Source organism: Cheilinus undulatus, linkage group 19 (genome assembly GCF_018320785.1).
Source record: "Cheilinus undulatus linkage group 19, ASM1832078v1, whole genome shotgun sequence".
Lineage (NCBI taxonomy): Eukaryota > Metazoa > Chordata > Actinopteri > Labriformes > Labridae > Cheilinus > Cheilinus undulatus.
In genome coordinates, this window is record NC_054883.1 from 6305634 (window position 1) to 6330026 (window position 24393).

The following is a 24393-nucleotide window of genomic DNA, read 5'->3' on the forward strand; positions in this document are numbered from 1 at the left end:
AGGATGCACAGAAGTTTACAACATTTCTCCTGCTCACTTCTCCAGCTCATGTCACCACCCTGTGGCCAGTCTGCACCATTGTTTATTCAGTATCCTGGGGGGATGATGCACCTTGCATCCAAAGGATTAAATAATGTGCAGTTTGCATCGATGTTTCATAATATCAGAATATATGCCTTTATATTAAAGACACAATGTTAAATGCATCTGCTTACATCAGTGCTTTATTATCAATGAAAGATGAATGAAAAGTCTTTACTTTCCCAGTTTGCATTGGTGCTTTGACATTTAAAGCAACCTGTGGAGTGCATTATTTGGGCTTGCTGTTTTTTACTTTACATACACCTGTATGTTGTGACGCTAACGTCACCTGTGAACTGAGGTAACCTTCTAATGTTTTAGCCAATCTCTTTCAGTTTTCCTGAACGTTTGACCTGCTTTTCTCAGGAGCTAACGCTATTTAGAGATAAACTGTCAGTTGGGAATGCAAGGAACGTGATTGTCAGGTTGATCTTGACACCACCCGTTTCCTGCGGTGCCTACGTGCTGATCATCCCGTTTCTCGATCTAGGGTGCATTTAAGCCTCCAGCACAGAGCTGCCCAGTGCGCGTTCCCCTCCTGTCCAGCGGTGCGTAAATCCAGTACGTGCTGACAATAAGACAATTTGAAGATTATTTTCAGCAGAGGTGTGTGTTTAACAGCACGTCAGCGCGAATTAGCTGTTTGGACAACAAGTAACCCCTCAATGATGGGTCATTGATTGCTGGGAAGGAATTAAAGGGGGGGCTGCAGTTACGCGCCTTGGGTGTGTCAGTAGACGTCACGGAAGTCTGCTATCCGGTGGCTGCACTGTGGGAACTGTATAAATCCGCGCCAGTAGCCAAAACGATGAGAAAAAGTTGCACTGGAGTTGAAGCTCGGTGTCCTGTTGCGTGATCTCCCGCAGCAGCCCTCAGGAAATCTCTATTCAGCAGCAGAGCGCCGCAGCCAAGCGCACCGCGCTGGGCTAAGTCTGGAGAGGGGTAACATCAACTGCAGGACTAAAACCCGCTTTCTATTTTGTTCTTAAAACGCACCTGCTCTATCGGAGTCACCCAAGATGATGAATTTTATCCTCATCTGCCTGTTATGTGGATTGTACGGTGTTCTCGCAAAAGGTGAGTAGCATTAACTTTGGTTGATGCAATGCAATAGAGGTGCTCAGAGCACGTGCTGCAACTTTTTAAATCTGTATTTGATAACTTCTTAAGTTACTTTTTAGCTAGTTCGAGCTCTTGGTTTCGTTTATGTTACTGTAACGGGTATAAACCCCCCACTCTCATACAACCTGTAGAAATGGAGTTTTACGCACGAGTGTCCACATGGATGCCATTCACAATGAACTACGGCGTCCCAAAAGGTCACAATGCGTCTTATCTTTTTGGATTAATTTCCACAATTCGCGTTGAACATTTGCTTTGTGTTTTGGAATAAAAATAAAACGTGCCTCTCTACTGTGGCGCGTCAGCTTTTCTCCATTCATACGCGGATCTGTCTGGTCGTGTGCCTGAGACTGCTTCGCTTGTTAACCTCTGGAAGAGCCGTGTGCTGTGATGGAGATAAGCGCTATCCTGCGGGACATGTGTTTGGATAAAGCAGACCTTTAGGGCACGGCTCCTTGTGCACGCAGGGTGTTGTTTTCCTGACACTGGTGACTTTGTCAAATAAAAGAACAGATATTGATGATTGAGGGGTCCTGGGGCTGGTTCAAACTCGTGCGTAAAGTTAAATCAGTTCATAGGGATGCGCCTCAAACTTTCTATGGACTTTTTGCTGGACATTTTAACTCACGTGTGTCTGATGGATAAAAAAAAATCCTCGTAAAAATAATTTAAAAAAAAAAGAAAGTCAACTTTTTTAAGGTCAGAACCAAGCCTGAAGCCTAAATACAGACAATGTGCAAGCTCGACACTTTTTCAGATTGAAAGCTCCTTTTAAATAAAAATTGAATTTATTATTACATCTCTTTAAAAAATAGACCACTTCTTTTATCCCAGCTGCATAGAAAGATCTGCCTTGTAGTTGTAAGGCCAGATTTAAGAACAATCAAAAATAGTGGAATCAAAGGCTAGAAGTTTAACAAACAACTAGATAAGGACAAGAGTTTGTTTAGTGTAGACATCAGGTGTGCACATAAGGCATTGCAACCATGGCTTCAGTGTTATAGTGAAGATTTTTACTTCTGTGAGGTGACCTCAGGACCCATCAAAAAGAAAATGTGCACAAGCGTTTAACATTAAAGTAGTAAGTTGCATTTTAAATGTTAGATTTCTGATTTTATAATTTTCTTACAGGGATATTCTTTCAAAAACACCCCCTAAATTTCTCCATAATACAATATGACTAACTTTTGTGCATGACAGATCTATTTCTGCTGGGATGGTTGTGCCAAAAATCCTTAGTTTCATATTTTTTTAAGGAAGTCCCCTTAAGATTCACAGTCTCTTTTTAACAAGATAGACCTGCGCATGGTATCAGACATCAGACACATTCAAATAAAACTTTAAAAACACAGTTTGAAAAATCACAACAACTTCAAACAGGTGTTTTAATTATTATCCAAAAAAATAAGGACACTGCGTTTTTGTGACAGTTTGCTCAGTGATGCCAGTGTTTTATTTCTGCTCCTATTGACTTTCCTGGTAAGTCATAGAGTTTTTTCCCCACATACTGTGGGAAGATGTGCCAAGAAGTATTGTCATTATCCTTTCTGCAGTTAATAAAAAAAAACAGACTTTCTGTTTTACTTCAGTGAAGTTGCAGGAAATGATTAAGAAACAGTAGTTAAGACACTTCACAGCTTGTTGAAAAACCCCCAAAAGACCTGGAGGAGATCTCTGACTTCCCCTCTGTCTTCCTTTCGGCCCTGTGTGTGTTTCTGTGTTTGTGTGTGTTGTGTTTTTGCCTATTCACACACTGTGAAACCTAAGGAAATAGATTAGGAAGTGGTAGTAGTGTGAGTAATACTTGATCTACAAAATGGGGCATCCACTGGGAACAATGATGCTGACAATGAACGTGGTAATGGGCTGCAATGATAAACTCGCTCTCTGCTGTCTGAGTGAACTGACAATATGCACAGTTGTGTTGTGAGCCGTGTTTCACTCCGTCAGAGTGAAGGACAGACTTCCCTGAATGATGTTTCCTCTGTTGTTGGGAGGAAGGAAGGGTGGACAGACAGGCGTCTTTATCTCTCATTAATAAACCTCGGCCATGGAGTGGAGAAATGCCCCCGTTTGATAAACAAGAGGGACACTGCTTACGCATTTCCACACAAGTTGTCAAGTGGCCTGAGCGAGGAGACGCGAGGAGGGTCACAGATACACTGTGGGCTGCGTGGAGGACGTGCTGCAGAGCTCAGACCCACCAAAAACCATTCTGCAGGCACAGTCCGGTCTAGTCCGGTTTGTGATGCACGGAGCCTACAGGAACTGTGGAAAATATTTATCACTTGCAAAGTGTTTTGTCTTCCAGGATTTCCTCTTTAAAGTGGTCTCATGTAGACCTGGGGCCACACTGAAGAATTAAGAACATTCCTGACTGAGTAGAAATGCATCGATACATTCATTAGTTCCCCTGAGTTTATTGATAGATAAGATTCTCCTTCAGCAGAGTCAAGAGAGTAAACATCCCTCTGCATGACTCTAACCTGAGGGCTGACTAGATGAGCCTGACCTCTGACCTTTCTGGAGATCTTTACATGTTGATTCCAAGTTTAACCTCCTCTGTAAAGATGCAGTTCCTCAAGTGTCCACGTGCAGCTGGCTGCAAAGAATCAATATTCAAGTGGCAACATTAACATCAGAAATAAACAAGTGTGGAGCTTGTTAAATAACAGTTTTGGACTCCAAAGCTGCTTCTTTTTTATCAGTAAATTGATATTTTGGTTATCATAAGGCATAACAAGGAGTTTGGCTGATCTGGCTGACGGGTCAGACACAGTGTAGGCTATTTCCAGAAGTTTGTGTTGTTCTAACCATTGCGATCTATTAGCCACATAATGAGCTAGGAAGGAACATTTCAACATCAAGATACTTATTACCTTCTTCTAGATCAGTGGATCTCAACCTTTACGGCCCACGTGCCAGAGACCGGGGACCCCCACTGTACCTGAAGGTGGTTGAACACAGCCATTAACATTCAAGAACAGTTGTGTGGAGACAAGGCCATCTATAAGGGGGGATAAAGGGGAGGTTTCTGGGGCCCAGCCAAACTGTGGGCCCCTGGAGGTCGGCAAAATCTTTGTCCATTGGGCTAAGCTGTGAAAGCCATATTTTATATTTGACCTGAATAATAACCACTCTTATAAATGAAACAATTATCTCTTTCTTTTCATTTGTGTTGTAAATAGCCTTCTTAAAATGAAAGTAACTTTTGTTAAATACATATTTAAAATGGGTGAAAATTTGCTTAAAGTAGTGAATAATGGCAACAAATGGTGGAAAAAGATGTTACAAATGGATTTTTAAAGAACATAAATGGGTTAAAAGTGGCAATAATTAGATAAAAGTGGCCAAAAAATAACTAAAAATAGATTAAATTGGCAAGAATGGGCACACAAAGTGGTTAAAGTGGATTAAAAAGTGGCTGAAATGGCTTTAAAGTGCAAAGACATTAAGGTAAATTAGATGGACTGGGATGAAAATTTGATATAAACTGGCAAAAATGGGATAACTGTGGTTAAAATGGGCAAAAAGGGGTGTAAAAAGTGGTTAACAGTGGCAATAATGAGCCAAAAAGTGGCAAGAATTGGTTTAGAGGTGACAGAAACAGGCAGAAAACAGTTGTGGAAAGGGTATAAAATTGACACAAATGGGTGTTAAGTGGCAAAAATGTGCTAAAATTGACAAAATTGGTGTTAAGAATGAACAAAAAGGGGTTAAAATTTGACACAATTGGTGTAAAGTGTCAACACTGTAATTTTAAAAATATTCTTAGGTTTTTTAATGCATCTTGTGACCCCATTTCAGTGTCTCGTGACCCCCATTGGGGTCCCGACCCCAAGGTTGAGAACCACTGTTCTAGATAAGCAACATTTCAAATAAGGGGAACAACAAGGTTTGGCTTCATTATGGTTCCTCAGAAACCCATGAGAGACTCTGTCCACGTTTTATACAGACAACTGTTGATACCAAAATTAAAGAAACTGTTTTAAATGTTTCGGCCCTCTCAGCATCTCCTCTGTCTTTGCAGATAAGGAGCAAAAGGGGAAGTACAGCGTACCTATTCTGGATGTGAAAACCCGGCAGCTAGTCCTGGATGTCAACAAGACGCTACATCTCAACTGCAGGTGAGTTTCAAGTCGACACATTCAGGCCAATATGATACATTTCTCATTGGATTCAGTGGGGCAAACAACATTTTTGATATATCAAAGCAAAGGAAAAGCCAAACTCCACCATCAATTTTAGGGTGACTGTGGATGAGTGCCATCAAGCAACCGGAAGGTCGCGGGTCCCATCCCCGGCTTCTACACTCACATGTTCCTTGGAAAAACACTTCACTTTAATTAGCTCCCAGTGCTGCATCAGACGGGTGTGAATGTGTTTGGGTGCATATCATTGGGATGAGCTAACTCTGATGGCTCTTTATAGCAGTCTTCATCATCAGTGTGTGAGTGTTAGAGTGAGCGGGTAAGCGTGACCTGCGATATAAAAGTGCTCTGAGTAGTCACAAGCTCAAGTCCATTTACCATTTTACAGTCTGAATATCTTAAAGCTCCTGTGTGGAGATTTTTCTGGTTGATGAAAGACACTGAAATTAAAACTAATGCCTTTTTATGGGCTACAAAAGCAAAACAGACCATCCAGAAAAAGTTGGATTATTTCTGTACAGTTAGATTTAATGTGTTGAAATGCCGCTGTAGGGTAGGTGTCAGAGAAGGTGATCTGCTCAAAGAGCATTCCCCAGACAAAGATGACAGCACAGGAGCAGTCATGCTCTGTGCATGTAGGAAAATACCGTAGGTCTGTGTATTTTAAACGTTACTGCTGTCATTGCTCTCATACTTATGTGTGGCACTGAAAAACGGATCCACTAGAGGCCGCCGTCTCTCACTGAGCGACTTTGATGCTGAAGAAGGAACGGTCAGTCCTCGGCCCAGCTGTACTCTTTGATTGTCTGGCATCATTGATTTGTTTTCATTTTTGAACAACTCACTCAATATTCAACTATATTTCCTCAGAAACTCAGTTAAGCTCAATTTTCTCTAAAACTATGCGTCTTTGTGGTTTTCTTCTCCGTCCTGAACTGTTGGCTGCTTTGCTCATGAATGGCGCTGTTTGCTATGTTTGGTCCGTATTTGTAAGCTTTTAGAGAACGGATGATAAAAAGATGAAAAGAAAGCAGAGTACGGACAGAAACGTATGTCTATATCCGTATGTGTTTGAAACACATGGAGCATAAATGAGCCTTTGGATTGACTTAAAAAATCACGTAAATATTAGCCAGAAAACACGACACGTATATCAACAGGACAAGATTAAAAAAAAGAGAGAAAATGCACTAATCTGCCCAGACAGAGTGCAAAAAATAACACAGACTAGAAGTTCTGTACAGGAGCTTTAATGCCAATAGGTAAACAAGGCCGTCTGTTAGGGGACAGAAGGGAGAAATAAGTCTATTTATTCATGCTGTAGTAAAATGGGCTAAAGCTTTGGCAAAATATAAACCCCTTTTCTTAAAACAAGAGTACATTTTTTGTTAGGCCCCATCCACATGGAGATAAATTAATCTCTACACACCTCTGTGTTGACAGCCAATTACGTCATACATATTATATCCCACTTAGGCCACATGCCAGTCCAGCCAAAACAACAACAGCGGATTACAGGGTTGTGTGTGTGCTGCAGTAGCTACTGAGCTTACTATGGCTTTTACAGCAAAACCTGAGGCTCCTTTACCACGAACAACAAATGGAAAACAGCATACACCAGATGTTCTCAGATCTACCATGGAGATATTACATCATAATAGATTATAAGCATGCGCCGTAATCTTTTTCTCTCTTCTAGCACATTTCTGTGGCAGCATTACAGCGTCACTTCCAGGCTTGGCGTATTTTCTACAGTGTTTTTAGTGGTTCTGTGCTTACGCAGACATTCCCAGAAACGATCCTGTGTTTCCGGAAAATGTTTTCAAACAAAACAGAAATAGGTAACGCTTTATATCAAGGTTCTTGTAATAGCGTTAATAAGTGTTAATAAGCATTAATAAGGCCCTTATAAGTCCTTATAAGATGCTTATCAATGTTCTTATGTGTTTATAAGACTATATAAGCGTTAATATTGTCTTTGTCATATTTGCTTTATTAATATTAAAATATACTTTATTGCTCATCTATTATTAGTTAACTAGGCACTTGTTAACAGTTAATCATGCTATTTGCAGCTACCAGATCTAAAGCAAGAACAATACCTTTTTAAGGCTAATAAATCTTTTATTATGCATTTATTAATGTTAGCAATGATTTTCAAAACTTCAGCCTCTGGGATGAACATTGCATGTGGTCAAAGTTGATAAAATGGTTAGAAAAAATACATAATAATACAAATGTTTCAACAGTGAAGCCCAAAATTGTTATTTATTGCTGTGGCTGTCAAGTAAAGAGGACATTTTACTAAAAATGTATAAAAGTCACCTAAAACAGGCTTTTGAAAAAAGAGTACACTTTCCAGCTCCTTTAAACATTGAGGCATGTTAGACAAAACATCAATAAGCACAAAAAGGTGCAATTCTGTGTAACATAAAACTGAGCTGGATTTGTTTTTTAGAATTCCACTGAACATTTAGCATTTAAACATTTTACAAAGCAACCACTCTTTTGCTCTTCAAACTCTTCAAACTCTTTAAACTCTTTAAACTCTTTATATAGTCTTATAAACACATAATAATGTTGATAAGCATCTTAGAAGGACTTATAAGGGACTTATTAACGCTTATTATTGCTTATTACAAGGACCTTAATATAAAGCCTTACCCACAAATATATTGTTTTCATCTCCATGTGGACGCAGCCTTAATGTTTACAATGTGAATAGGCACACTGACTAAACCGTTTATGAAATAATGTCAGACTTTATTAATAAGTCATGATGAACAAATCATCAGAATGCCTGAGAAAAAGTAGAAGAAACCAAAATAACTGAGGGAAATAAAATTATATAACTGCAATAAGAGATGAAAAATGTAAAAAATTGGTGAAAAGTGGCAAAAAATGGCAGAAAAAAGTGGTTACAGGGTGAAAATTGGGTAAAAGTGTAAAAGCATGGGTTCAAAGAAACAAAACGGGTTAGGAAAGGCAATAAAGGGTGAATAATGGGCAGAAAAATGGTGAAAAGTGGCTAAAAGTGGCAAAAACAAAGGGTTCAAAGAAACAAAAATGGAACAAAAGTGGAATAAATGGGTTATGAGAGGCAAAAAGGGTTAATAATGGGCATAAAAACGGTGAAAAGCAGCTAAAAAGTGGCAAAAATTGGTGAAAAGTGGCCAAAAATAGAGGGAAAATTTGGTAAAAAGTGGTTTAAGAATGAAAAGTGGCAAAAAAGGACTCAAAGAAACAAAAATAGGACTAAAGTGGAACAAAAAAGTGAAAAATGAAAAGAAAATGTGGCAGAAAGTGGTAAGGGGAGAAAATTGGGTGTAAAGTGTAAAATAAAATGGGTTCAAAGAAACAAAACGGGTTAGGAAAGGCAATAAAGGGTCAATAATGGACAGAAAAATGGTTAAAAGTAGAAAAAAGGTTCAAGGATACAAAAAAATGGAACAAAAGTGGTACAAATGGATTATGAGAGGCAAAAAGGGTCAACAGTGGGCATAAAAATGGTGAAAAGAAGCTAAAAAGTGGCAAAAATTGGTGAAAACTGGCAACAATTGGTTACAGAGGCAAAAATGGGCAAAAATGGGCAAAAATGGGCAGCAAACGTAGTGAAAACGGGTTAAAAAGTAGCAAAAATATACTAAAGGGGGCAAAAATGGAAAAAAAAACATGCAACAAATGTGAAAATGTGTAATCGGTGATTAATCTGAGTTAAAAAGGGCTACAAATAAGTCATGTGTATATCAGAACCCAAAAATAGCTCGACACACTTTTCAGCTCCAAAATGAGTTATTTGTAAGAACGCTGGCACCAGTGCTGCTGATTTAATGCAGGCTTCTGTATTAGGACTATAAAAGACTGAATATGGTCAAATATAATTACTAAGGGTTATTATTATATTTCTGCTCTGAAACAGAGAACATCACAAGAAGACACAATCTATTTTTTTTTTTAAGGTTCAAACCTTTAAAGCTCCTGTGAGGAGTGTTTACCTTGCTATGTCAAAAACTGAAGTAAATTACAGTCGTTTCTTTGTGAGGTATAAAAGCAAATAACATGATCAAGGATAACATCGTTCACTGCTGCATGGTTTGTTTTAAGGCATATAAATGTTTCCGTAGGGAAGATTTCAGACATCAAAACAGGCTTGTTTTTACATTCTCCCCACCTAAGATTCCTGTTGAGTCATACTTTTATCTTTTTAAAGACAGCAGGATAAGTAAAAGACTACTCATGCCAAATATTTTGGCACAGGAAGTGTCCAAATCAGCACAAACCAAACTGAAAGAGCCTCACAGGAGCTTTAAAGCCGTTCTGAGTGATTCAGTTCTGCACTGAAGGGGCTTCAGCTCAAGATGGTAAAACAATCATGCTAATAACGGATGGATTTCATAAGCTGAATGTGAATGTGCATACAAAGATTGCCAAGTTTTTTCTTCTGGCCAGGGGTCGCTGGGAGCTGACATGGGCGTTCCCACCGGGTTTGGCCAGAGATCAGGTGCAGGTGGAGGATTCTCGCTGTGGGCGGACCCGCCAGCAGTACTGCAGCAGTTTGACGGTGAGCCGCAGTCAGGCCCGGCATACCGGCCTGTTCCGCTGCAGATACCAACGCCAAACCCGGAAACAGACATCAGTTTACGTTTATGTCACAGGTAAGACACTCCTGCCTGAGCTCCATGGGTAAAGCTCTCCCTCCCTTGCACTCACAGAGAAGCCCTGAGCTCTCTAAACCCCCCTCCATGCTGATTGTTTATACCTCCAGGTTAAACAGGATGCAGTGGGTGCTAAATACAGACCAATGCCAGAGAGCCAATTATATCTAAACACTGTTTGTCCCAACAACACATCCTTCTACATGACTCTGGCACAGATTCCAGCCCCTCCTCTCTACCTCCCTGTGGTTCTATATTTAAATCCTTTTTTACTTTCGTTTACGTGCTACCTCGAGGCCAGGAATAGCCCAGCTGCTGAAAGGCTCAGGCCCCGGGCAGAGTTTCCCAGGGCATCAGCCTTATCTGCTCCGCTCAGCCTCGCTTGAAGCATCCTGTGCTTGGAGGAGGAGGAGGAGGAGGAGGGGGAGGGCTCAAAAGAGGGGATGGAGGGGTGTAGTGGAAGGGGATGTCACTGTGTCTCTACAAGGTGCCGGCAGGGAGGTGTGTGGAGCTGAAAAGGACAAGATGAAGGCTTCAGTAAAGGCACCAAGTCAGCTCCTCCCTATCCTGGAGGGCAACGCTGCTCAGGGTGGGTCTGTTAGCTGGCATGGAGCTGGGCTGGAGGCCAGGGTCACAGGGCACGCTACTGTTTGGCTAACAGGACCCTCAGGGGCCATAAATCCCTCAGGTCAACGTGTCCATTTAGCATCAGACTTGGCCTGTGGCTCTGCTAGGACGCTGCCTCCCTGGGCCTTCTATTAGGAATCAAAGCGAGAGAAGGAAGCCCTCAGTTGGTCGGTCCTTTGGGTACTTTTGTTCGAATGTTCAGAGATTTGCTTTCCTTGAATAACACCCAAACAATACAGCGAGCAACACCCACACTTTTCAATGGCACCAAGCTCTAACAGGAGTCGAGCAGGGAGGAGAAAGCTCAGAGAGGCTGTTTGATTGCCTCTAAACAATCTGTGTGTTTATTGTTGACTACAGGCAGTCATTGGCTCAATGGGTATTCAATGAATGGGTGTGTTAAGGAGTGTGTGTCTGTTTATTTGTGTTTGTTGTTGAGATTGATACTTGGAAGTGTGTGTGTTTGTTTGAGCCGGCTGATTGTTTTCTTTCTGTTTTGTTTGTGAGTGAAATTAAAGGGTCAGTTCATGAAAATGATTTAAAATAACATATTCTCACCTCATCAGTGGTCCCATTTCCAGGGCTTATACTTTTTTTCTTTGATACATCCATGAGCTCGATGTCGTGCTGAAGAACCCAAACTGATGCTGAAAAGATCAAATGTTTTTGCAGTATAATACTTTAAACCAATCTAGGTCACTCTGTCACATCAAGTTCACCTTCTATAAATCTAATATTACCAAAAAACATTACAAAAGCTCTAAACTACTGTATTTGTCTAATTCCATTCCTTTCCATTTTCTATACTGCTTATCCCGTTGGGGGTCACAGTGGGGTTGACCCTATCCCAGCTGTGATTGGGCCAGAGGCAGGGTACACCGTTTTCTGGTCGCCAGTCAATCGCAGGGCTGACATATAGAGACAGACAACCAGGCACGCTTACACTCACACCTACGGGCAATTTAGAGTCACCAATTAACTTAATGAGCATGTATCTGGTGGGGAAAGGAAGCCGGAGTTCCCGGGGACAACCCATGCATGCATGGGGAGAACATGCAAACTCTGCAGGAAGCAAACCAGGATATACCAGGATTATATTTCATCCATTTATCAGAAATCCTCTGTCAGCCATTATCAGCAAATATAATGCATGTGAAACGCGTATCTATCTGCCCATTCTTGTTTAAAAAAACTGCCGTCTTCTGTGGGAACTTTCATCTTCAGGCGTTTTAGGAAAGCTATAGTCCTACTTGGGTTTTTCGCTTATCGATATCCAGCATATTAGCACTGAACCAAACGATAGACAACATAATAGCCATAGAAATATTCAGCTAGAATGTCTCCGTCACCTCCTTGGCTGCTATAAAGGGACTGATCTCACTGTTAGAGCCTTAAAATTGTGTAAATTTAAAAGAAATTTAAAATTAGCAAACAAAAATATGTTTATTTGACCATTTTAAAAACTTATTTGGTTATTTGAAAGTTTGGCCCTCAAAGTGTGTGTTTAGGAAAAAGCTTGCCCTTGTGCAAGTATGACCCCTGCTCTAAAGCCTGGACGGGTGCATGGTCCGTTTCCACAATGTGAGCTGGTTTAGTTCGGTACATTTTTGCTGTGGTTTAGAACAAATTCTGATGTGCTAAACTGTTCAGCTGTTTCCTCGGCTGACATCTGTCTAGTCTCACTCACTGTGACAGGAAATCTGTCTCTCTTAAGAGATCCAGATCATCTGATTAAGCCCAGTAGAGCTGGTTGTTTGGCTCCTCATTTGGTACCAGGTTGGGTTTTTAAATGTGGAATAGACAGAAAAGTGGCACTCACATGGGAGTTAGCTACAGTGGCTCACATTAAAGAACCTTTTCATAGAGCAGGCTTGTTCAGGAACAGCTCATCATCTCTCAGTTGCTGCAAAGTTTATTCAGTTTATAGAACATCACTGTTTCAATAAAGATCCTGTGTGTGACAAAATTTTGATTTTTTTGTTAAAGGGGCTCAGCTAGTTCTGTACAAGACTTCTCAAGACTCTTGTCTCCATCTGATAATAGATACTAAACACCAGAAGATCTTCAGGAGTCAAAAAATCCTGTTTTGTAAAAGTGTTGGCATTGTTCTAAATGTGTTTTAAACGTCCAACCATCTTTGCCTTCACATTTATGTGAGTCTGTTATGTTGGAGTGGACATTAAAAAGCCAATCCACTAGAGGCTGCTGTCTCTCCTGCTCAGCTGTGCTCTTCTAGTTGTCTGTCTTTGAGCTCAGGGGAGCTAACATCATTAATATGTTTGTGTTTTCTAACAACTCACTCAATATTCCCCTTGATTAAGTTTCACCTTTTTTTCAAATGATTCTTCTTCGTCGTATTTTGCCACTCTGGGTTGAACTGTTGGCTGCATTGCTCAGCACTGCCCCACGATGGCGATGGTATTGCTACATTTTGTACTTATCCATAGGCTTTGAGAGAACGATGAAAAACAGACCAAAAAAAAAAAAAAAAAACAATAAAAAGAACAACACAGAAAAGCTGAAGGCTGCTATCATAGCAACCTGGATGTCATAAAACCCCAGCAGTGCGCCGGACTGATTTGCCTCATAGATTCAGTCACTTGCTCATAAGGAGCTCCAATCACTTACTGAGTGCATAAATGAGCACAATTTTGCAGAAGGTCAGCAGTTCTGTATTATAAATCCTTTGACCTGACTTCTATGACCTGTAATCAACAAGATTTAAACAAAAAAAGTCTGGAAATATTTCCCTTTGTATAGGATTTATCTAGAATATAAAGAAGTTTCACTTTAGTCAAATTTAAAAAATATATGAAAGTATCTGTATCATAAATGAACCTTTTTGGCTCAATATTAAAATGTTTTAAACACATTCTAGTCATTTTGAAACTTTATAGTTTTAATCCAGTTTCAGTCAATGAAAACTAAAAAGCGTTTTAGTCCAGTTTAGTCCATAAAAAGTGATCACATTAAAGCCAAAACTTTTAGTTAAAACATTTACTACCCACGCCAATGAAATCCGCAGGGGGTTATGTAAAGGGTTCCGTATCTTTGTTCGTTTGTTTGTTTGTTTGTTTGTATGTGTACAAGATAACTCGAGAACGGAAAGTAGTAAAGTAAAGAAGGATTGACCCTTGGTCTTGTCTTCTTCATGAAGAAAAGGTTAAGTAACATTTTTAGTCAAGTAAAATAACATTTACTCAGACGTTATTTTTGCATGCTTATATTTGATATAAAATGTTTATTAGATGATTTGAGCTTGTATTATTACCTCCGTATTATTACCTGTGATCGGGTGGGTTTGTTCGTTTGTTCGTTTGTTCGTTAGTTTGTTTGTTGGCAACATAACTGAAAAAGTTGTGGACAGATTTTGAAGAAATTTTCAGGAAATGTCAGAAATGGCATAAGGAAGAACTGATTAGATTTTGGGAGTGATCCGCATCACCGTCTGGATTCAGGATTTTTTTTAAGGATTCTGTACTATTGGGAGATAGGGCTAATGGTGGAGGTCTGCGCTTTTACCACTTTACACCAGGAGATGGCAGACATGAGTAACTTCAAACCCAGCAGCATTTTGGGTGTGTTTCTATTCAAAGTTTTGGAGTTTATAGACTTTGAAAGACGCACGCCCGCTTGAAGAAAGACGAGTCAGAGCGTAACAGAGAGACAGACAGCGAATTGTAGTGAGAATACTCACAATGCTGGGAGAAATAGAGGAATATTCACCCTCTGCCATGACTTCTCAGTCGTCCAGAGAGACCATGGGTGAGACTTTCAGTAAATCTGTTGGCACCAGCAGGCAATGCTTCCACCATGACAGTCCACCCGTAGCGAAGCCGATGCTTTTCCTCACCATGTTTCTACCTCACTGGGGTGGGAGTAATCAGCAAATGCCGTGGTTGGGGGCACATGGGGATGGATCCGGGAATTTTTTAAGGGATTCTTCACTATTGGGAGATAGGGCTAATGGCAGAAATCTGGGCTCTCCGAGTGCTTTTCTAGTTTGCAGTGAGATATTTTTGATTAGTCAAGCAACTAACAAACTTTGCAAAAGCCAAAGTCTTTGTAGTCCAAACAATATTTTTGCACTTTTTAAGCTGATTTTCTTAATTTTGGCATCTTTTAAAAATTTTAGTCTGAGTCTTTAGCTGAACTGTCTTTTAGTTTCAATCACATTTTAGTCATTTCTATCCTTATAAGTTTTAGTCGACAAACACTTAATAATGTTTTAGTCTAATTTCAGTCCATAAGAAGTCCTCACATTTTAGTCTTTACTTTTAGTCCAAGCATTTATTTTCTTGCCTAAATCTGGTACCAGATCATACTGTTGTGTTCTCTGCATTCTGCTAAACCTGGGGTTCCTGCTTTCTACAGCTTGGCACAGAATAGATACAACTACATTGTTTTTTTGAAAGATTTACCCACAGTGGAGAAATATCATGGATTTTGAATGTCCGACAAAAACGTCATGACATTTAGTCTAGTTTTAGTCATCTTGATGAAAACTGAGCTTACTTCTTGTCAGATTTCATCACCACAGATCAGATACAATTAACACTGCTTCACAGAAAAAAGCAGAACCTCATCATTGCATTTTTCCAACAGCACATGCAGGGCTATTTGTTGCTCTTTTAACCAGATTTTCTCCCCTGGATTTTCCCTCCTGGGCTACCATCTTATTAGAGCAGGTTAATGGGCCAGCAAGCTGCTTCAGGGATATCTAAAATCATTATGCAGGGATGAAGAGGGAAACTAGCAACAATTTTCTTTGGGTTAAAATGGAGAAAAAAAGAAAACATCATTTAGAGATGAGAGAACATTTGCTTTACAAGTTGAAGATGAACTGGTCCATGTTTTGAAATTGTTCCCTAGATTACAGCCTACATTCCAGTAAAATAGAGATGAATAAATGCAGATTGTCTTTCAAAAAATGCAGAAAAAACAAAAGCGACACATCTGCTGTCAAAATAAACCAAACAACCTCTGGTTTCAGCTTCTTCAGATTATAGAATTTGTTGTTTTGTCCTTTTGGGTCACTTAAATCTAAAACATCTGTGCTTCATGCTGTGACATGACAAATGAAATTATGAGCTGAAACCACGAGGTAAAAATATCCCATAGAATTACAACCAAAAGCAGCAGTGCTTTTGCAACTAGAAGCGAGTGAGAAAATTTGTTTTTCTGCCTTAAACTGATACTTTAAACACATGCCTGTGATGTTGATTTGTATGACGGAATTAGTCCATGTTTGTGCATTTGATTTACACACTACTGATGTGTTCCATACGTGTCCCTGACCGCTGTGTTTTGGTTTCAGACAGCCAGCAGCCATTTGTGGACCATCCGGCTATGAGCCCAGATGTGTTGTACATGAAGGAGAAGCAGCCGCTGGTCATCCCGTGCCGTGTCACCCACCCCAACATTACCACCAAGCTGGTCAAGGTCAGTGCAGTGAATACGGATGAAACAGCAAGAGAAAGCTCTGACGTTTGTGTGCAAAGGTTTTCTGCACAGCATCACTTGTCCCAGATTTTTCCATGTGTGTGTCCCAATTTTTCTCCCTTTGCAGATCACTCACCACATTGTTTTATCTTGGCACTCATAACGCTGAGGCGTGTGTGTCCGTTTGTTTGTATCCGTCAGCGGATATGTGTGAAAGTGTGCGGATGTGTTTGTAAGTGTTGGTGCTTGAGTGCTGAGTGAAGGAGCCAGTGGACGATCTTAGTTCAGTGAGGAGCGTCTACATGTGTCTGGTTTTGTATTTGTCAATGAAACAAAACCACATCTGTCTGCTTCAAAACTCTCTATCAAAGGTTACCTCTTTTCATCGCTGGCTTTTTCCAAACAAGCGGCGCCCGCACAGTCCTGTTGGCACCGTTTCCTCCTCTGGAGACAGGACATGGGGTCTGGAGTGCCCCTTTGGCTTCTAGCCAGCTCCACTTCCCACATCTTGCCTTCCACCTCTTGTAGTAGAAACACTGGCTGCCAGCTTCCCCTCGCTGATGTTTAAAACAGCTGGTTAGCCTGGTGGAGGAAGCTGAGGTGGCTACTGTTGGCTCCGGCAGATCAAAGTAGAGTCTATTCTCCTCAATCACGTAAAACCATCATTAATATGACAGTCTGTGCGTCACTGAAGGAAGTTAACGTGGCTTTACTACAATAGAGGGGTTGTAAAACATACGGATGGCCATAATAGATTGCTATTGCGTGTATGTCAGAAGCAAAAAACTCATTAGGTTAGAAGAAACGTGTGTTTAAGGGAGAGTCCAACAATACTGCACTTCCTTTTAGGACATTTATGAGACACACTGAATCAATGCAACGGCAGATCTTATCTTTTCTATCTCGCGTGTGGCTCAAACTCCCACACATCTCGTCATACACGTCTTTGTTCAGCTGTTTTCACACCTACGCTACCAACAGTTTCACAAACTGTCCCTCAGATCCTCCCCAGTTACTTGATCACATATGCATCATGGTGCAAATTTTCTCTACATCAAGCCAGCTCCTGACCAGTGCTGGGCTAGAGCTGAAGCTGGAGCTCATTTAGTTCAGTGTAAGAACCATCAGAGAACTGACTCGCTAATCCTCAGACTGGAGCTGGACAGGGATGTTATTTTGTCTCTGTAAATGTCCGTGCGCATTGCCTTTTCCCAGCAGCACTTGTGGCTCCTTCCATCTTTCTTTGTACTTCTGAGGCCCACATAGCCAGGAGACAGCTCTTCTCCTCCTCAGACCACTTTTGCATCCATGTTTGCTCAGCACTGTTGTCATGTTCAACGCCCTGTTGTTTACAAATGGCACCTTTCCTCTTTTATGTAGATAATGCCAGATGTTGGTAGTGTGTGCACTTATCCACAAAGCTTATTGGGCTTGTTCCCTCCACTGGAGAGAAGGGATGCTATCCTGGCCTTTGTATAGCCTCTCAATCCTCCAAAGTCTTTTTGGAATGGTGCTCTTCTGGTTCTTTCTCCTGGACCAGTATGGTGCCATGCCGAAACTGCTTTTTCTGGCCCAGGGACAGGTCTTGGAACCAACCCTGGAACTGGCTTGGTACAAGGGGTTATATCAAAGGTAGAGTGGGGAGGTCTTAGCTGGCAAATCATGTTGTATTAAGACTGACCGAGGTGGCAACCAAGGCACAAGTCTATGCTGACTTGCCTTTATTTTAGAACTTCTTCATGCAGGTTTTAAATAAAGGTATGTTTTTACAGCATGAGCAACAGGATGTGACTCCATCAACCGTTCCGAAAAAATTAATGCCAAATTTTTCTAAAGGCTTGAACTTTAAAATTCCAGTGAAAATGTTGCTGTTGTGTAAACAGTGAATCAGACTCACACTGCCTTTTAATATCAGTTTGTAAGACTCCCTATCTTTAAAGATTACTTTCTCCATAAAAATTTAATAGCAAATTTCATCCACAGCCATAGATGACATTTTAAAGCTGTTTTTAAGGATTAAATAGCACACAATTGTCCAAAGAGGATAGTGATTCAATGTTTTAAAAGGTTTCCGTTTTAATAGACAAGATTTGGGGCTAATCTCCCTATGATGCAGTCTTCAGTGTGTTCACCCTGTCAGGTCAGGGCCTAAAAATCACATGAACACATGCTAAAGATCTCAAAACTCAAAGTGAAGTTGCAACTGATAAAATGTAGTCATGTTTGCAGGGTTTTTTAATCATAAACCATCATGCAGTTTAAACATGACACTGAAATGGCACTAGATGAAAATTCTGTTAATTGTCATCTTAATACAACACAGACAACTATGGAGGACACAAATGTCTGAACTTAATTACACTGCACTCATACCAAAGTTGAGACATTTCTCCAAAAATCAGAAACAGAAACTTCATGAAGGAGTTAGAAAAATATTCCGGTGATGATCAAAGACAGGTGGATTGGGCTTGTGAGAAAGGAAAGTGTCAGTACTAGGGTTGGAAATCACCAGTCAACTATGATATGATATGATACAGTAAGTTTATGATACAGGTGCTAAGATACGATACATTACAATACAATACAATGATATCATATGATAGGACAAAAAACTATACGCTGCAATGCGATATGATACAATACATTATAGTGCAATGCAATACAATGCGAAGCATATAATATGATACAATACAATTAAACAGGATAGAATTCAGTGAGCTATAATACCAAAACAAAATCTAATGAAACGATGCAAAGCAATACAATACAATCAAAACGTAATGTTACGTAACACTGCAATACAATACGACACTGTATGACACGATATGTTATGATATGATACATTATGATATGATACGTTACCTTACCTTACCTTGCGATACGATACAATACGATACGTTAAGTTATGATACAATATGTTACGATATGATACGTTACGTCTCCTTACTATACGATACATTATGATATGTTACGATATGATGCAATTCCTTTTTGATATGATATGATACGAAACGATACGTTACAGTATGATACGTAACGATATGTTACTCTACCTTACCTTATGGTAGGTTACGTTAAGTTATGACACGATATGTTATGATACGATGTGTCACAATATGATACGTTACGATATGTTATGTTACGCTTCCTTACGATACGATACATTATGATATGTTACATTATGTTATGTTACGATATGATACGATACATTATGATACATCATGATACGATTCATTATGATATGGTACATTATGATACGTTATGATACAATACGATATGATATGATATGATATAATATTATACGACACGGTACGTAATGATACATTATGATATGTTACGATATGATACATTACGTTATGTTACGTTACATTATGTTATGATATGATACGTTTCAATACGTTACGTTACGATGTGTTACAATATGTTACGATATGTTACAGTATGTTACAATACAATGCAGTACGATACCTTACAGTAGGATATGATAAGTAATGATACAAAATGACAAGTTACAATACGTTACGCTATGACAGCTATGATATGTTAAGATATGATACATTATGATACAATTCAAAACAATATGATACAATACGTTAAGATATGTCACGATACAATGCAATACGATACATTACAATACAATATGGTATGATTATGATATGATTCAAAACAATATGATAGGATATGACGTGAGACAGTGATTTGCCATACGATACAAAACAGTATGATAGGATGCGATGCAATACAAAACAATACAATATACTTTACAACACGGTAAAATACCATTTAATAAAACACAAGACCATGCAATATGATCAAGTTTAAACATAGGATACAAAACAATATGACACCATACAATATGATGCTGTAAAGTTTGTATTTCATGCACACAAGGCACTGTGCCACATCAGTCTCTCAGTTTTTCTCCTTTTCTCACACCCTCTTTATCTGTGCATCATGCTATGCGCGCTATAACATGTTGTTTTAAATTAACTTCAAGCGTCATTCAGCATTTTAAATAATCATGAAACCCCAATCATGTTACTTGAACATATTTTTACCATTGGAATAGCTAGAGGTGGCGATTGTTGGTGCTGAACCGCCTAAGAATGGCGTTTAACCACTCCTCCAATTTTGGGTTTGAAGTCTCTGTCAAAGGCGAGCTGATCTAGCTGCAGCCTTCTTTTGAGGACCATGGTGCGTTTGTGGTCCCGAAATAAGTCTCTTAAAGAGGAGAATGCTCACACATTGCAGTGGAGGCTCCAAATGTCAGAGCACTGAGCAATGTAATCTGATGTGTGTGGTACTTTGACACAATGTGCTGTGTCATCATGTGTCTCTTACTTGGTTGTGATTGGTTCTGTGGAATGAAAAACTCTAAAGTGACGTCATTACTCTGTTTCAATCACAGGTGATCCTGTAAGGCCCATAACATGCTTCACAGTATTTCAACCAGGAGAAGTGACACTTTTGGGATTTAGTGCAATGTCTGATTCTGGTTCTGAGTTATATGAGTCTGATTCTCTAACAGACACAGCCACATCAGCACTCATTCATGTGTTGTTATCCTGCAAACACTAAAACACGCAGTCTAAAAATAGCTCTCCTCTGCTTCCTTCATCACCCTGCTCTGGCCGGTCTGAACCAGGAATCCACTCACTGTCACAGCCTCTGGAGTGTTTTTTTCCTGGAAGGAATTTGCACTCTGCCTGGATCTCTAATATGACCCTTGTCATTAGGAACAATACCCAGGAGCTCTCTCTCAGCTCCCTCGCTCTGAAAGTGACCAGGAGGTCTGGGATGACAGGGTTGACCTGGGGTTCCAGTCCAAATGTCTATATCCTGTAGTAACAGGATGCAAGGAGATGGACTGGAGTCACGTTTCTCATATCCTGAGACTTTTTAGCTCCTCCCCTTGTTTTCTCCTCTACTGCTGTCTTACTTATAGAGGTTTGGAAGTAGTGGTAAAGAAGGGCATTGAGGGCACTGAGATGGTTTAATCAGGGGCTGAAGAGGAGGAGGAGGAGGAAGAGCTCAGTGGCGTCTGAGAGGGGCACTCTGGGAGGGGGGATATCAGTCAGTTCACACTGGGGGTGCCGGGGCAAGGGGAAGTGTGAGTGAGTGGTGTTGGAGGTGGTGGGGGTCTACCTGTTCCCTTGAGGGTGGGTGGGAGGCTTCCACTATGTCACAGAAACTCTCGTAAACATTTCCTCAAGGCTGCCTCCAAGAAAACAACAAGGTTACACAAGTGTTATAGAATTGAGATTATAGAAGTCTAAAACCAGCAAGTGAGGTTATAGATGGGGGGCTTCTTTGACTAATTTAATCCAAAAACGTATTTTTGTAATTTCATTTAGCAAAAATGAGCTACAAATTAAGTGAACAACTCCATTAAAGGTCAAAACATATCACAAATTGGTGTAAAGAGAAGCTTTTTAAAGCTTAAACCTTCAAAAATGACGCAGCATTCCAGGAAAATTCTAAAAAGCTCTGTGTGTTCAAGAGGAAAGGCCGTAAAAACCTCCAGTGTTATTATTGCAACATTGGAAATTTCATCAAAGTCCATGCTGGGGTGTTTTCAGTTCATTTATGATAATAGTTTTGTTTTTCTCTTGTTCTTTGATATGCATATGTCATAAGAAATCTGTAACCTTTCTCTCTTTCATTTTTTTCTTACTCTGTTCATGCTTGCTCTTTCTGAACTGCGAGCTTCCCGTGTTTATTACCCGTATTCTAGCATGCTAAGTTGCGAACCTCCTGTGGTACATTACCCACAATTGGAAAATTGGAAAATTGGTACCTCTGAGTCTTTAGTCCAGTCTATAATGAGCAGCACCTGTCTGATGAGCTCAGGTTACTACCACAGATACAGCATTTTGTCTTGTCGCTCTGAATGGTCCATAGTGAATGTGAAAGCCATAGCAATTATCCAATCACCTTCTGAGAATTTTTTTGAAAAACCCTGCCCTTCCCAAACACTTTAAATGGGAGGTTTCACAGATGAATATGAAATATAACCTTCTGCATGTTGAACAGTCTATCTAGTCTATCAACCCTGCTCAACCAAACAGTCAAATTGTTGAAAAATACTTTTGCAAGAGCCACAATCGAAGTCATGAAAATGGCAAAAAAGGGTTAAAGTGGCAATAATAATAAGTTAAACATGGCAAAAATGGTAAAAAGGGGCAAAAATAGGCATAAATGGGAAAAATTGACTAAAAGTAGCAAAAAAGGGTTAGAAGTGAAAAAAAAGAGTTACAGGTGGTAAAGATGATCAAAAGGCTGCAAAAGGGTGGCAAAAATTGACTAAAAGTAGCAAAAAAGGGAGAAAAAGGGCAAAAAGCAGCAAAAGGGTGGCAAAAATTGACTAAAAGCAGCTAAAATTTGTCAAAATGGACTAAAAGCAGCAAAAAGGTGGCAAAATGGACTAAAAGCAGTATGGGGGGGTAGACTAAAAGCAGCAGAAAGGTTGGAAAAATGGGCAAAAAGCACCAAAAAGGTGGCAAAAATGGACTAAAAGTAGCAGAAAGGTTGGAAATTAGGGGCAAAAAGCAGCATACAGTGATAAAACTAGACTAAGAGCAGCATAAAGGTTGGAAAAATGGGCAAAAAGGTGGCAAAAATTGACTAAAAGCTGTAAAAAAGTTGTGGAAAATTGATGAAAGGCAGCTAACAGATAGGGAAAATGGACTAGAAACAGAAAAAATGTGGGGAAAATGGACTTCTCTGTCTGCCTGGCCCCAAAGCTAAGATACAAAGCTGACCAATTTAAATGTGTTCCCGCCAAAAATTACTGAAAAAGCTGTTATTACTATATCAATGTGCAGCTGCTTGGTGTATAAAGAACTGTGACACCACAGTTTTGCTCTTCTGGGTCCTGCAGGTACATCGATGTTGTTCTCTTTGATGAGGTGTGTTGTTTAACTTCTGTCAGGCCGCTGTGCACCACAGAAAACACGTAACGACACACCTTGCAGTTGGTTTTGTTCTCATTTTTGCTGTCACTCCCTGGCCAACTCTTACCTGTATTTCTGTTCATGCTGTTGCTCTGCTCCCCCCAAAAAGAGTAGTGCTTCTCTACTCTGCCTCTGATTGGCTCTTTGTCCAATCTTAACCAGGGATGAAAATAGGCTTTAGAATTACTCGTCATAGATGGTGCAATTCTTTATTTCAAGGGACTGGAGGCCAGCAGAGTAGCACTTGATGCCAGCAACTGTCAGGTCCAACTGGGATGCTAGAGTGGAATGGTGCCATACTTTTCCTATCATCTTAGCTTTTCTTATGATGAGTCACGGTTACACAGAAGTGAGCTGGAAAATACCATTATACAGTATCAATAGACTGCTGACCAAAGTAAACAAACCTGATTTCAAGTGGCTGATAAGTGAACAGAAAAGTGAAATAGAAAGACAGGTATCACAGGGTTTTACTTTTTAATTATTGAGTGACTCAAACAATAAAATGACTGCATTATAAAGAAAGACAGAATAATCCTTTAGAGGGGAAGCTTCTCTGATTTTTTTTCTGTTGTACAAGATGATACCTCCACTTTGCAGCCTGCAATTTTTAACAGGTGTCTTCACTGATGATCATGTCCAGTTCTTACCCTTCTCTATCCAGTGTTGCCATGACTCTGCTGTTCCTAATCACTGTACTTTCATATTTGGGAGAATTGTTCATCACACCCCAGAGTGTGTCATTGATGTCTGTTTCGTTATTATTGTGCAGGAAAATATTCAAAACTTTCTCTGCTTCCACCCACAGTTACCAAACCACAGCCTGAGTCCAGACCAGAGGAACATCATCTGGAACAGCAAGCAAGGTTTCACCATCCGAACTCCCACCCTCTACTACATCGGCCTTCTCTACTGTGAGGCAATCAGTGAAGGCGTCACACACAATTCAAAGATGTTCTTTGTACACAGACCAGGTCAGTCGTGCATAAATTCCTTGAGGATACAGGTCTATGTTTCCCGGTCCACTGCCTCCTATAACAAACCATTTCTCTAATGTCACAGTGAACAACATCATAGATGTGTATCTGAACAGCAAGGGACCTGTGCAGAAACTGAAGGGAGAGAGGCTAGTCTTGAACTGCACCGCCATCGGGGAGTTGAACACGAGAGTCAACATCACCTGGGACTACCCTGGAAAGGTCAGACCTACATTAGAGTCTTTGGAGACTTTGAATGACATTAGCTTGGGTTAAGATGATAACTAACCTTTGACAGACACTGAGCAAGAGATTACCGTTACAACCTTTCAGTAAGCTGTTCAGTCAGTGGGATCTGGAACTGAGTGAAACGGTAATGCTTCTT

The 24393-nt window shown here is 40.1% G+C and overlaps 1 protein-coding gene across 1 annotated transcript in view; it reads left to right on the plus strand.

Annotated features, from left to right (window-relative positions):
- Positions 1-627: 627 nt before the first annotated feature.
- Positions 628-24393, plus strand: part of flt1 (fms related receptor tyrosine kinase 1) — a 77697-nt gene continuing 53931 nt past the window's right edge. The window contains exons 1-6 of the mRNA XM_041813976.1: positions 628-1158; positions 5234-5330; positions 9804-10009; positions 15954-16078; positions 23840-24005; positions 24094-24230. Of these exons, the coding sequence (XP_041669910.1) occupies positions 1101-1158; positions 5234-5330; positions 9804-10009; positions 15954-16078; positions 23840-24005; positions 24094-24230 (789 nt within the window). The 5' untranslated portion in view covers positions 628-1100. The remainder of the gene's footprint in view (positions 1159-5233; positions 5331-9803; positions 10010-15953; positions 16079-23839; positions 24006-24093; positions 24231-24393) is intronic.